Source organism: Schistocerca serialis, chromosome 2 (assembly GCF_023864345.2).
Source record: "Schistocerca serialis cubense isolate TAMUIC-IGC-003099 chromosome 2, iqSchSeri2.2, whole genome shotgun sequence".
Classification (NCBI taxonomy): domain Eukaryota; kingdom Metazoa; phylum Arthropoda; class Insecta; order Orthoptera; family Acrididae; genus Schistocerca; species Schistocerca serialis.
In genome coordinates this window covers 225590051-225605329 of record NC_064639.1, presented here as the reverse complement: position 1 = coordinate 225605329, position 15279 = coordinate 225590051, and the positions used below count along the sequence as shown (strand labels likewise).

The window sequence follows — 15279 nt, the reverse complement described above, 5'->3', positions numbered from 1 at the left end:
TGCGTCCAGTGTGAATCCTTCTGGGTGTGTTGTCAGGTCACATTATAAAATACTTAAAATTCTCAAATACTAAAATAATAGACAGTTAGACCGTGTTGCCGTGTCCGTCATTATGTTATAGTCTCTGTGCATGATGGAGAGGTTGATTTTGAAATGGATGCACATGTATTCAACCATCTGCCACAGCACACTCAACATACACTCAAGCGCCAAAGAAACTGGTATAGGCGTGAGTATTCAAATACAGTGATGTGGAAACAGGCAGAATACGGCGCTGCGGTCGGCAACGCCAATATACGAGAACAAGTTTCTGGTACAGTTGTTAGATCGGTTACTGCTGCTAGAAGGGCAGCTTATGAAGATTTAAGAGTCTGAAGGTGGTGTTATGGTTGGCCAACGAGCGATGGGACTCAGAATCTCCGAGATAGCGAAGAAGTGGGGATTTTACCTTACCCCCATTTCACGAGTGTACTGTGAATATCAGGAATATGGTAAATCATAAAATCTCCGACATCGCTGCCACAGGAAAAAGATCATGCAAGAACGAGACCAATGACAACTGAAGAGAATCGTTCAACGTGGCAGAAGTGCTAATTGCTGCAGATTTCAGTGCTGGGCCATCAATAAGTGTCAGCGTACGAACCATTCAACGAAACATCACCGATATGGGCTTTCGGAACCGAAGACCCATTTGTGTACCCTTGATGATTGCACAACAAAAAGCTTTACACCTCGCCTGGTCCCGTGAGCACCGAAATTTGACTGTTGATGACTGGAAACGTTGCCTAGTCGGACGGGTATCGTTTCAAATTTCATCGAGTGGATGGACGTGTACGGCTATGGAGATAACCTCATGAATCCATGGACCCTGAATGTCAGCAGGGGATTTTTCAAGCTGTAGGAGGCTCTGTAATGGTGTGGGGTGTGTGAAACTCGAGTGATATGGAAGCCGTGATACGCCTAGATACAACTCTGAGATGTGATTTGTACGTAAGCATTCTGTCTGATCACCTGCATCCATTCATGTCCATTGAGCATTTCGATGGACTTGGAAAATTCCACACATAAAATTGCTACAGAGTGGCTCCAGGAACACTTTTCGAGTTTAAACATTTCCCCTGGCCACCAAACTCCATAGACATGAACATTATTGAGCATATCTGGGATGCCTTGAAAGGTGCTGTTCAAAAGAGATCTCCACCTCCTCGTACTCTTACGGATTTATGGGCAATCCTGCAGGGTTCATGGTGCCAATTCCATCCAGAACTACTTTAGACATTAGTCGAGTCCATGCCACGTAGTGTTGCGGCACTTCTGCGAGCTCGCAGGGCCCTACACGATATTAGGCAGGCATACCAGTTTCTTAGGCTCTTCAGTGCACAACAGTGAAGTATGTCAACAGAAAATCAACCGGGCCAAAACGCAAATAATCAAAGTAATAAGCTAATGAAAAATATTTATAAGCTAAGAAATATGTAAATAACAAATATAGTGTGTAAGAAAAATGTTTAGGAAAATGTTTTGTGAAATTCATTGAAGTTATTTGCATGCAATGGTGACAATGAAGTATCCGCACCAAGCTCTTTGTTGGCGGGAGAGCCCACGCATTGATACATAGGTAGCGGGGCGAGAAGCGCGCAGCATTGTCGACAGAACGCCCTTGAGTCAACCTTTCTGCAGTGAAGTTGTGTGTAGAGACAGAGCGGTGTGCCTGTGCGCCAACAGCTATAATTACTTGAAGAATACTATAATTATATAACTGGTAATTATTCATGATTTATTAAAAATCGACGTCATGAAGACATGAAAGGTATTTAAGTGCTGACTGCATATTGTAAGTTCGTTGTTACATTTTTAACCTATTTTGTGTAAACTATCCCCAAACTAAAGTTTTATAAATTGATTCATTATAAAGAGTTAAAAATTTATATTCAATCATGTTCAGAATACAAAAATGAAATTTTCACTCCACAGCGGAGTGTGCGCTGATATGAAACTTCCTGGCATATTAAAACTGTGTGCCGGACCGAGATTGGAACTCGGGACCTTTGCCTTTCGCGGGCAAGTGCTCTACCAACTGAGCTACCCAAGCACGACTCACGACTCCTCCTCACAGCTTTCATTCCGCCAGTACCTCGTCTCCTACCTTCCAAACTTCGCAGAAGCTCTCCTGCATACCTTGCGTACCTTATCCAGAGGAGACCCAGTAAAATATTGCGGAGACATGGCTTAGCCACAGCTTGGGGAGTGTTTCCAGAATGACATTTTCACTCTGCAGCGGAGTGTGCGCTGATACGAAACTTCCTGGAAGATTAAAACTGGGTGCTGGACCGAGACTCGAACTAGGATCCTTTGCCTTTCGCGGCAACATCCTTTCTTCCAGGTGTGCTGGTTTTGCAAGGTATGCAGGAGAACTTATGCGAAGTTTGAAAGGTAGGAGACGAGATACTGGCGGAATTAAAGCTGTGAGGACGGTTTGTGAGTCGTGCTTGGGTAGCTCAGTTGGTAGAGTACTTGCCCACGAAAGTCAAAGGTCTCGAGTTCGAGTCTCTGTCCGGAACGCAGTTTTAATCTTCCAGGAGGTTTCATTTTCAGAATAGATCAGTTTATCTCAGTCAATATCGTATTATTTTTCATTGAACCCAGTAACCACAAGATTTAACTGTTGTTGAGTTTCGTCAATTTTTTAAATTCAATAACGGCATTGAATTTTGCACCGGTAACTTCAATCAAAAAGGCAAATGAGTAATAAGTATAGTTTTAACTCACATGTTTGCAACTCTAGCAAATGAATGCCAACCCAAATAATTATCAACAGTAGATCAGAGTGAGTATATTCCGACATGCAGTCAGATGATCCAGAGGTGACCCAGTAAAATAAAAGGTAAAGAAAATGTGTATGTACTTTTTCAGGTTCACTGCATAGACAACCAGTGCTAAGGGGCACGGCGTAAGATTATGTGTTCACGTCGAATTAATCTTCTTCTTATCAGTCACATTAATATTGTTACCAATAAAGGCAGAAGGCGTAGAACATTGTATATGTTAAAGACTATCAGATCATACATGTTGTCAAAAGCAAGTCCGGACAAGAAAGCTGCAGGGCACAAAAAGTTCAACTCCCTTTCTTTTTTTCACTAGACGGAAAGTAAGTTAAATTATTTTATTCTTTGCTGGAAGGTTATCGTATAAACGCATTAAGTTCAATCATTATTTCTTTTATTTATTCGACGGAAAGGTTTGAACGGGTAATGTGGTGGGGTTTGAGACTGATGTAAAAACTTTCTACCGATTTATCATAGCAGTTGACCGGCGTTGCAGGGTGAAACGTCATTGTGATGCCTCGTGTAAGGAGGAGAAATGCATACCATCACGTTTACGACATTGATAAAGCTCGGATTGTAGCCTATCGCGATTGCGGTTTATCGCATCGCGATATTGCTGATCGCGTTGGTCGAGATCCAATGACTTTTAGCAGAATATGGAATCGGTGGGTTCAGGAAGGTAATACGGAACGTCGTGCTGGATCCCAACGGCCTTGTATCACTAGCAGTCGAGATGACAGGTATCTTATCCGCATGGCTGTAACAGATCCCTGAGTCAACAGATGGGGACGACTGCAAGACAACAACCATCTGCACGAACAGTTCGACGACGTTTGCAGCAGCATGGACTATCAGCTCGGAGACCATGGCTGCGGTTACCCTTGACGCTGCATCACAGACAGGAGCGCCTGCGATGGTGTACTCAACGACAAACCTGGGTGCACGAATTGCAAAACGTCAGTTTTTCGGGTGAACCCAGGTCCTGTTTACAGCTTCATGATGGTCGCATCCGTGTTTGGCGACATCGCGGTGAACGCACATTGGAAGTGTGTATTCGTCATCGCCCTATTGGCGTATCAAACGGTGTGATGGTATGGGGTGCCATTGGTTACACGTCTCGGTCACCTCTTGTTCGCATTGACGGCACTTTGAACAGTGGACGTTACATTTGAGATGTGTTACGACTCGTGGCTCTACCCTTCATTCGATCCCAGCGAATCCCTACATTTCAGCAGGATAATGCACGACCGCATCATGGCAGTTGACCGGCGTTGCCTGGTGAAACGTCGTTGTGATGCCTCGTGTAAGGAGGAAAAATGCGTACCATCACGTTTCCGACATTGATAAAGCTCGGATTGTAGCCTATCGCGATTGCGGTTTATCGCATGGCGATATTGCTGATCGCGTTGGTCGAGATCCATGTACGGGCCTTGCTGAATACAGAAAATGTTCGAATGCTGCCCTGGCCAGCACATTCTCCAGATCTCTCACCAACTGAAAACGTCTGGTCAATGGTGGCCGAGCAACTGGCTCGTCACAATAAGCCAGCCACTACTCTTGATGAACTGTTGTATGGTGTTTAAGCTGCATGGGCAGCTGTACCTGTACACGCCATCCAAGCTCTGTTTGACTCAATGCCCAGGCGTATCACGGCCGTCATTACGGCCAGAGGTGGTTGTTCTGGGTACTGATTTCGCAGGATCTATGCACCCAAATTGCATGAAAATGTAATCACATGTCAGTTCTAGTATAATATATCTGTCCAATGAATACCCGTTTATGATCTGCATTTCTTCTTGGTGTAGAAATTTAATGGCCAGTAGTGCATGTATGTTACAAATATCCTTCCTAAACCAATCGACCGATTTCAATCAAATTTGGTACACATATCACTTAGTGACTGCAACTCATCGCCGTGCGGGTCATAACCACGTACCTAACAAAGGGGTGGGAGTGGTTGTCAAAAAGCAATGCAAATCACGACGCGCTATTATCCATCCTTTAATCAACCAGTATTTCAGAATATGAGCTGTTAGAGTCTTACAACAAACTTTACAAACAATTTCGAATCGTCGCGATACTTCCTCTATCTGGCGAGCCCCACGTAACGATAAAAGGAAAAAATTTAACGCTTACTACAAAAAATGGCTCTGAGCACTATGGGACTCAACTTCTGAGGCCATTAGTCCCCTAGAACTTAGAACTAGTTAAACCTAACTAACCTAAGGACACCACACACATCCATACCCGAGGCAGGATTCGAACCTGCGACCGTAGCGGTCTCGCGGTTACAGACTGCAGCGCCTAGAACCACACGGCCACTTCGGCCGGCTAACGCTTACTACAGTTTCGCTGTTCGTGCAATAAAACTTCCTAGACAAAGCATGACGTCTTAATTTGTTAGTTCTTCACTACTAACTGTAGCCAACGGCCTTGTCGCAGCGCTAACACCGATTCTCGTCATATCACCGAAGTTAAGCGCCGGCGATCTATTGATCGTCGTCTGGATCTGTCGAGTGCTGTTGGCAAGGGGTGTGCACTCGGCCCTTGTGTGGCTAATTGAGGAGCTACTTGACTGAGAAGTAGCGCCACCCATCACGAAAACTGTCAACGGCTTGGAAAGCGGTGTGCTGACCAGTTGCCTCTCCGTGTCCGCATCCGCTGACGACTAAGAGCTGAGTGAGGATGACTCGGCGGACGGCCGGTACCGTGGGGCCTTCAAAGCCTGTTCGGACGGTGTTTGTTTGTTTTACTGCTAACTGTATTCGCGACGCATTTTGCAGTCCGTATTGACATATACCATTGAATGTACCAGCAAAATTATATCGTTGTACGACACATAGCTCCGGAGATATGACGTCAAATACGGAGACGCCTAAAAACTGTCGTGTCATATATAACGTTTTAATTTATTACTTCTTTACTACTGATTCTATTCACAACATATCTCGAAGGCATACGCGGACAAAGCCACACGTAAAAAGCTCACCCTAAATCCCTGGAATAATTTAAACAAAGTTTGATACACATTAATTACGATCTAGACAGAAATATTACGGGTGTAGGAAGCACCAGCCTCTTGCTGGGTTGAGAGTTAGAACGTTGACAGAGAGGCTGGGGAGATAGCTGTGGGGAACGAGAAGATGGATACAAATAGGGTGGGGGAGGACGAGATGGACAGAGAGGGGGGAAGAGGAAGAGACGGGCAGAGAAGGAAAGAGGAAGAAGTAGACAGAGAAAGGGAGAAGCAGATAGAGACACAGGGAAGGGGGAAACGAATGGAGAGAGAGGGAGCAGCAAATGGATAGAGAAAGATAAGAGGAGGAGATGGACAGAGAGTGGTGAGAGAATGAGATGAACAGAGAAATAAAACAGAAGGCGGTAGACAGAGAGAGGTGAAGGAGGAAATGGACAGAGACATGCTGAAGAAGGAGACGTAAAAGAAGACTGGAATAAATACACTCCTGGAAATTGAAATAAGAACACCGTGAATTCATTGTCCCAGGAAGGGGAAACTTTATTGACACATTCCTGGGGTCAGATACATCACATGATCACACTGACAGAACCACAGGCACATAGACACAGGCAACAGAGCATGCACAATGTCGGCACTAGTACAGTGTATATCCACCTTTCGCAGCAATGCAGGCTGCTATTCTCCCATGGAGACGATCGTAGAGATGCTGGATGTAGTCCTGTGGAACGGCTTGCCATGCCATTTCCACCTGGCGCCTCAGCTGGACCAGCGTTCGTGCTGGACGTGCAGACCGCGTGAGACGACGCTTCATCCAGTCCCAAACTTGCTCAATGGGGGACAGATCCGGAGATCTTGCTGGCCAGGGTAGTTGACTTACACCTTCTAGAGCACGTTGGGTGGCACGGGATACATGCGGACGTGCATTGTCCTGTTGAAACAGCAAGTTCCCTTGCCGGTCTAGGAATGGTAGATCGATGGGTTCGATGACGGTTTGGATGTACCGTGCACTATTCAGTGTCCCCTCGACGATCACCAGTGGTGTACGGCCAGTGTAGGAGATCGCTCCCCACACCATGATGCCGGGTGTTGGCCCTGTGTGCCTCGGTCGTATGCAGTCCTGATTGTGGCGCTCACCTGCATGGCGCCAAACACGCATACGACCATCATTGGCACCAAGGCAGAAGCGACTCTCATCGCTGAAGACGACACGTCTCCATTCGTCCCTCCATTCACGCCTGTCGCGACACCACTGGAGGCGGGCTGCACGATGTTGGGGCGTGAGCGGAAGACGGCCTAACGGTGTGCGGGACCGTAGCCCAGCTTCATGGAGACGGTTGCGAATGGTCCTCGCCGATACCCCAGGAGCAACAGTGTCCCTAATTTGCTGGGAAGTGGCGGTGCGGTCCCCTACGGCACTGCGTAGGATCCTACGGTCTTGGCGTGCATCCGTGCGTCGCTGCGGTCCGGTCCCAGGTCGACGGGCACGTGCACCTTCCGCCGACCACTGGCGACAACATCGATGTACTGTGGAGACCTCACGCCCCACGTGTTGAGCAATTCGGCGGTACGTCCACCCGGCCTCCCGCATGCCCACTATACGCCCTCGCTCAAAGTCCGTCAACTGCACATACGGTTCACGTCCTCGCTGTCACGGCATGCTACCAGTGTTAAAGACTGCGATGGAGCTCCGTATGCCACGGCAAACTGGCTGACACTGACGGCGGCGGTGCACAAATGCTGCGCAGCTAGCGCCATTCGACGGCCAACACCGCGGTTCCTGGTGTGTCCGCTGTGCCGTGCGTGTGATCATTGCTTGTACAGCCCTCTCGCAGTGTCCGGAGCAAGTATGGTGGGTCTGACACACCGGTGTCAATGTGTTCTTTTTTCCATTTCCAGGAGTGTATATACTCTGGCAATGCTGGGTACTCAGCTATCTTCTGACTGGTTTGATGCATCTCGCCACGAATTCCTCTCCTGTGCCAACCTCTTCATCTCACAATGGTACTTGCAACCTCCTAGGTATGCGTTATGTATTCCAATCTCTCTCTTCCCCTGTAGTTTTTACCTCTACAGGTGCCCTCAGTACCATGGATTTCTTAACCATGATTTGTTAACAGATGTATTACCATCCTGTCCCAACTTCTTCAGTATTTTCCATACATTCCTTTCCTCGTCGATTCTCCGGAGAATCTCCTCTTTCCTTCTTTTTACCTAATTTTCAACATTTTTCTGTAGCACCACATCTCAAATGCTTCAATTCTCTTCTGTTCTGGCTTTCCCACAATCCACGTTTCACTAACACACATGACCTACACGAATATCCTCAGGAATTTCTTCCTCAAATCAAGACGAATGTTTGATACTACGAATGTTTGATACTAGTATACGTCTCTTTGTTAGGAATGCCATTTTCGCCAGTGTCAGTCTGCTCTTTATGTCCATCTTGCTCATTCCGTCACGCGCTATTTTGCTGGCTAGGTAGCAGAATTCCTGAACTGCATCTACTTCGTGATCACCAATCTTAATGTTAAGCTTCTCGCTGTTCTCATTTCCGCTACTTCACATTACTTTCGTCTTTCCTCGATTTTCTCTCAGACCATATTCTGTACTCATTACACTGTCCATTCCATTCAGCAGATCATGTAATACTTTCTCTCTTTCACTGAGGATAGCAGCGAATCTTATCACTGATATACTTTTCCCTTGAATTTGAATTCCACTTGTTAACCTTACTTTTATTTTCGTCAATGTATATATTGAAAATTAAGGGCGAAAGATTACATCCCTGTCTTACATCCTTTCTAAGCCGAGCACTTCGTTCTTGTTCTCCTGCTCGTATTGTTCCCTCTTGGCTCGTCATCTAACACATCCTGAATTTTCTTTCCCATTCTTCTGTATATTATACTTGTAAGCAAATTAGATGCATTCGCTGCTAAGCTGATTGTGAGGTAATTCTGGCAGTTATAGGCTCTTATATCTTCAGATTTGTGTGAATAATGTTTCTCCGAAAGTCAGATGGTATATCACCAGGTTCATATTTTCTACATACCAACGTGAATATTCGCTTTGTTGCCACTTCTCCCAATGATTTTAGAATTTCTGATCGAAAGTTATCTACCCCTTTATGCCTTACACGATTTTAAATCGTCCAAACCTCCTTACTTATGATTCCAATATTAGATTCCCTATATCTTCTATATCGACTCCTGTTTCTTCGTCTATTAGTTTATCAGATAAGTATTCCCCTTCATAGAGGCCTTCAATGTACTCTTGCCACCTATCCGCACTCTCCTCTGCAATTGACTGTGGGATTCCCGTTGTACTCTTACTGTCACCACCCCTACTTTTAATTTCACTGAAAGTTGTTTTGACTTTTCTATACGTTCAATCAGTTCTTCCGACAATCATTTCTTTTTCAAATTCTTCACATTTTTTATGCAGCCATTCGTCTTAGATTCACTGCACTTTCTGTTTGTTTCATTCCTAAGTGACTTATATTTCTGTATTCCAGAATTTCCCTGAACATTTTTGTACTTCGTTCTTTCGTCAATCAACTGAAGTATTTCTTCTTTTACCCATGATTTCTTCGCGGTTAGCTCCTTTGTATCTACGTTTTTCTTTCCAAATTCCGTCGTTGCGCTTTTAGACATGTCCATTTCTCTTGAACTGAAATACCTACTGAACTATTCCTTATCGCACTATCTATGGCCTCAGAGAACTTCAAGAATATCTCTTCATTCTTTAATACTTCTGTATCCCACTTCGCTGCACACTGATTCCTCCTGACTAGTCTACCGCGTGCCCGCATCTCGTGGTCGTGCGGTAGCGTTCTCGCTTCCCACGCCCGGGTTCCCGGGTTCGATTCCCGGCGGGGTCAGGGATTTTCTCTGCCTCGTCATGGCTGGGTGTTGTGTGCTGTCCTTAGGTTAGTTAGGTTTTAGTAGTTCTAAGTTCTAGGGGACTTATGACCACAGCAGTTGAGTCCCATAGTGCTCAGAGCCATTAGTCTACCGCGTGAGGTGGCGCAGTGGCTAGCACACTGGACTCGTATTCGGGAGGATCACGGTCCAATCCCGTGTCCGGCCATCCTGATTTAGGTTTTCCGTGATTTCCTTAAATCGCTTCAGGCAAAAATCCGGGATGGTTCCATTGAAAGGGCACGGCCGACTTCCTTCCCCGTCCTTCCCTAATCCTATGAGACCGATGACCTCACTGTCTGGTCTCCTCCCAAACAAGAACCCAATCCAATAATGATTAGTTTATTAATTTCAGCCTACTCTTCATCATTACTAAATTGTGATCCGAGTCTGTATCTGGCCCTGGTTACACATTACAATCCAGTCTCTGATTTGGTAATCTCTACTGGAATATGACGTAATTTGACTGAAATCTTGCCGTATCTCCCGGCCTTTTCCAAGTATACCTCCTCTTCTTGCAGTTCTCGCACAGAGCATTCGTTATTACTGGCTGAATTTTGTTGCAGAACTCAATTAGCCATGCTCCTCTTCCATTCCTTTTTCTAAGCCCTTACAGCCGCAATCACATCCCCCATGACTCTTAGATTTTCATCTTCCTTTGCATACTGAATTACCCTTTCAATATCCTCATATACTTGTTCTATCCCTTCATCTTCAGCTTGCGACGTCTGCATGTCTATCTGAACTATCATTTCTGGTATTCGTTTGCTGTCGATTCTGATGAGAACAACCGTATCACTGATCTGTTTACAGCAACTCACTCTCTGCCCTACCTTCCTAGTTACAACGAATCTTACTCCCTTTATGCCGTTTTCTGCTACAATTGAAATTACACTACACTCATCTGACCAGAAGTCCTTGTCTTCTTTCCATTTCACTTCACTGACCCTCATTGTTTCTAGAATGAGGCTTAGCATTTCCCTTTTCAGATTTTGTAGCTTCCTTACTACGTTCAAATTTCTGACATTGTACGCCTTGACTCGTTGATTTTCGTTGATTATTCAATTTTTTTCTCGTGATCAGCTCCCCCTTGGGAGCCCCTTCTGGAGACGTGGATGGGGGTTTATTTCGGTATATTTTTCCAGTGGAGAGATCATCATGACATTTTTCAGTTACAGGCCATATGTACTGTTGGTTCAAATGGCTCTGAGCACTATGGGACTTAACTTCTGAGGTCATCAGTGCCCTAGAACATAGAACTATTTAAACCTAACTAACCTAAGGACATCACACACATCCATGCCCGAGGTAGGATTCGAACCTGCGATCGTAGCAGTCACGCGGTTCCAGACTGTAGCGCCTAAAACCGCTCGGCCACCCCGGCCAGCTGTACTGTTGATAGACATTATGTGACTTTACTGCAGTGGTTTCCACTGTCTTCTGCACCCTCATGGCGTTGATTATCGCTGATTATTCCACTTTTAGAGACAGTTTCCTATGCCAACGGGGAGAGAGTATAGTTAATTCTGTCCGCTCCTCCGCCCCCTTTGATCAGGCCGTTGGCAGAATGATGGTGACTTCTTGTTCCGGAAGTCTTCGGCCGCCACTGCCGATGAATTTTGTTCAAAATTTAAACGATGGCGGGGTTCGAACGACGTACCGAGAACTTTTGATTACCAACCAACAAGGCAAACCCCTAGCCCACGGGTTGTATAAAGTAAGAATAAAGGCAATGTCGCAAATATTACTCTGTACCAATTTATTTTTCTTGCATCCTCAGGGAGAACTGTTAGACGATTTCACCCTCTCGGCTGAGATGAGTCTCCGCACATTAATTGCACCTTACAGTTTCCGGAAACCGGATATCCGCTTGTGTCAATGATGTACAAAAATTCTCAACGTCCTGCTCAGAGCTTCCACTTGTAGACCATCGCTTCTATGGCAAATCTGCGCCTCTTATATCATCCCCCATCACTACTGCCAATACTGTTCCACGTTAAGGGTGAAAACTAAATGGTTTACCTCAACTCCCTCAACTTTATGGCGTCCGTCGCACCACCTTCAATTGATGTAGACACTATTTGTTCCTTTATTAGCAAATTATATTTTACATCTCAGAAAAATATTTCCTGCCATCTAGACGATTTGGAAAACCCATATTTTGATTTCAAATTGAGATTGAAATTTGCTTCGGAGCACAGAGCGCAGTTTGAAAATGTTGATTTCATTCTAGCACAGTTCACAAAAACAATCGAAGAATGATAACTTACGGAGAACATCTTGCTGAGGTATCCATTTGCTGACCATTACATTGGCTGACTGCCCCGGCAGGGACTCGTTCTCCCACTTCCAGAGGACCCTCTGCGGCAGCTCCTGGAAGGCCTCAACGAAGGCCTGGACCTTCTCCCGGGGCAGAGAGCTGCTCTTGGCGAGGGAGCCGAGGCTGAAGTAGACCGCCCCGTGCTCAGCGCCGTCCAGGAATTCCTGGATGTCCTGCAATCGTCAGAGCACGTCAGTACCTGCAGGAGACGCCAGTCAACGGACAGATTCTGTCTTTCTAAAGTAGCGAAAGCAGTCGAAAGTGCCTTAAAGAACGATTAAAATTTGCTGAATTCGTGGTCAGTAAAAGCGAAAAACATCTTATGAATGACTTTTCAGTTTTCAGATCGCATACAGGTGGTGGTTCACCTAATTGAGCGTGGGGCGGAATTTCTGTGCAGATGCTCTAAGTAGTCCGATTTTGCATGTTTTTAATTCCTGGTTGTTTCACACTGACGACGCCTCTAGACCAGTGGTCGTCAATCGTTTTGCACAAGTGCCAATACTGACATTGTAGGACGGCAACTCGGCCCCTATATTAACCGATCTTGTTAATTTGTAACCTACATAAACTGATATATGATGAGCTACAACTGACTACTTATAAGAAGGGCGCGAAAAGTTGGCTGTCGGTCCCAAACCACTGATTGTTAAAAGGCGGAACACTTCTTGTCTATTGTTCTGTGTTTCAGTGTGCTACCAGTCTCAGCGACCCCAAAGTTTTGACATTATACTTGCCGACGAAGTGTTGCCTGAGTGACTGTTTGGTTACGAACAGTAATTTTACTTATTTTTAAATGCTGTATGCAACATGTGACACCATCACAGATGTCTGCTAAATGTTTTGAATGTCATTTTTCTTCTACTCATTGCGTTATGCTGCAATAGCCTTAATTTAACTGCATATTCGTTGCTACAAATATGAAGCGCAGCTGAAGATGACCGTCTCTGTAATGCACATTCACGAATCCATGTTACCTCGCCGGCCGCGGTGGTCTCGCGGTTCTAGGCGCTCAGTCCGGAACTGCGCGACTGCTACGGTCGCAGGTTCGAATCCTGCCTCGGGCATGGATGTGTGTGATGTCCTTAGGTTAGGTAGGTTTAATTAGTTCTAAGTTCTATGGTACTGATGACCTAAGATGTTAAGTCCCATAGTGCTCAGAACCATTTGAACCATTTGAACCATGTTACCTCCATCTGATATTTATACCATGGCAGCTGATCGTTACGAGCCAGTCACGTCCGTGAGCTGTCAGTACAGTAAGACAAGCAACAAAATATTCCAATTCACACATACTGTAACCTCCAGCGGGACCACTACTTACGCCGCTGCTCCTGAGTTAGCGACCACCTGTCCTTAGATCACAACCAAATTCGTCAACGTCAACTAAAATTAAGCACATCTTAAAATATTACTGTCTCTGTATTTTTGTCTGTTACTGAATAGGAAGTCTACCCTCTTTACCCTAGAAATAGCAACGCATTTTCTTTAACGCGAATTACCAAGCATAGTTACTTCATGCACACTATAAAAAAGTTGAAAAAATTCGTTAATTGTTGTTGCCTTATGTTAAAAACATGTTTTTTGAAGTGATACTGATGGCTAAGTAAGGTTCAGAACCTGAAAATATATTTTAGCACACTCTGAGCAGTATCAACATACTTCCAGTAATTTGTACTATTGACATGGGGGGGGGGGGAGGAGATGGTACCCTACGCCCGCTTAAAATAACTAAAAATGCAAAATTCAGTCATTATTTACTCAAAAACTACATGTTGATGTGTGAGTAACGACCTGAACCTGAGAATGTTGAATACGACAATGACTGGGAAACCTGACAACCACTACTAAGACTTAAATTTTATCGTTAAATTTAACTGAAAAATTTAAGAAACTTATGAAATTTGGAAGAAGAAATTATTACAAACAATAAATATTTTTTTCTAAGCTTTAAAATGTGAAGTAACTGACTAGACTACAATATATTCGAAATGTGGTTTCAAAGTACCACCATTCCCCTACCCTCCTTGGTACTACGAGGGATAAACATTTCTTAACGTTAGTAGTTGAATTAGGCTGCTGCTTGCTACATCATATTATTACACAAGGTACGTCTGAAAAGATCGGGGAATGATCTCAGACAGTGAAAGAAACAATAATTACATACAAAATATCTTTACTGGCCTTCACAGTGATCACCGTCAGAAAGGAGAGACTTCTGTCACCGGTTGTAAAGTTGTTGGGAACTCCAGAATGAGATTTTCACTCTGCAGCGGAGTGTGCGCTGATATGAAACTTTCTGGCAGATTAAAACTGTCTGCCCGACCGAGACTCGAAGTAAAGCTGTGAGTACCGGGCGTGAGTCGTGCTTCGGTAGCTCAGATGGTAGAGCACTTGCCCGCGAAAGGCAAATGTCCCGAGTTCGAGTCTCGGTCGGGCACACAGTTTTAATCTGCCAGAAAGTTTCATATCAGCGCACACTCCGCTGCAGAGTGAAAATCTCGTTCTGGAAACATTCCCCAGGCTGTGGCTAAGCCATGTCTCCGCAATATCCTTTCTTTCAGGAGTGCTAGTTCTGCAAGGTTCGCAGGAGAGCTTCTGTAAAGTTTGGAAGGTAGGAGACGAGATACTGGCAGAAATAAAGCTGTGAGTATCGGGCGTGAGTCGTGCTTCGGTAGCTCAGATGGTAGAGCACTTGCCCGCGAAAGGCAAAGGTCCCGAGTTCGGGTCTCGGTCGGGCACACAGTTTTAATTTGCCAGAAAGTTTCATATCAGCGCACACTCCGCTGCAGAGTGAATATCTCATTCTGGAAACATTCCCCAGGCTGTGGCTAAGCCAGGTCTCCGCAGTATCCTTTCTTTCAGGAGTGCTAGTTCTGCAAGGTTCGCAGGAGAGCTTCTGTAAAGTTTGGAAGGTAGGAGACGAGATACTGGCAGAAGTAAAGCTGTGAGTACCGGGCGTGAGTCGTGTTTAGGTAGCTCAGATGGTAGAGCACTTGCCCGCGAAAGGCAAATGTCCCGAGTTCGAGTCTCGGTCGGGCACAAAGTTTCAATCTGCCAGAAAGTTTGTTGGAAACTGTCAGGAAACGCTTCTTCCGAAATCTTTCGAAGCACACGTGGGCATGTGTTCTTGGATATCCACCACGTCTACATTCTCAGCGGTCTCAGTCGGCCCAAGTTAACTAATCTTTAGTACCCTAATTATTCTCCAAGTATGGCGCCGGAAACCACCTTTTT

The 15279-nt window shown here is 45.2% G+C and overlaps 1 protein-coding gene across 1 annotated transcript in view; it reads right to left on the bottom strand.

The window, feature by feature from the left end:
* The window catches only part of LOC126455492 (UDP-glucosyltransferase 2-like), an 88695-nt gene that overhangs the window by 20535 nt on the left and 52881 nt on the right, over positions 1-15279 (bottom strand). The window contains exon 5 of the mRNA XM_050091243.1: positions 11993-12215. Within this exon, the coding sequence (XP_049947200.1) occupies positions 11993-12215 (223 nt within the window). The remainder of the gene's footprint in view (positions 1-11992; positions 12216-15279) is intronic.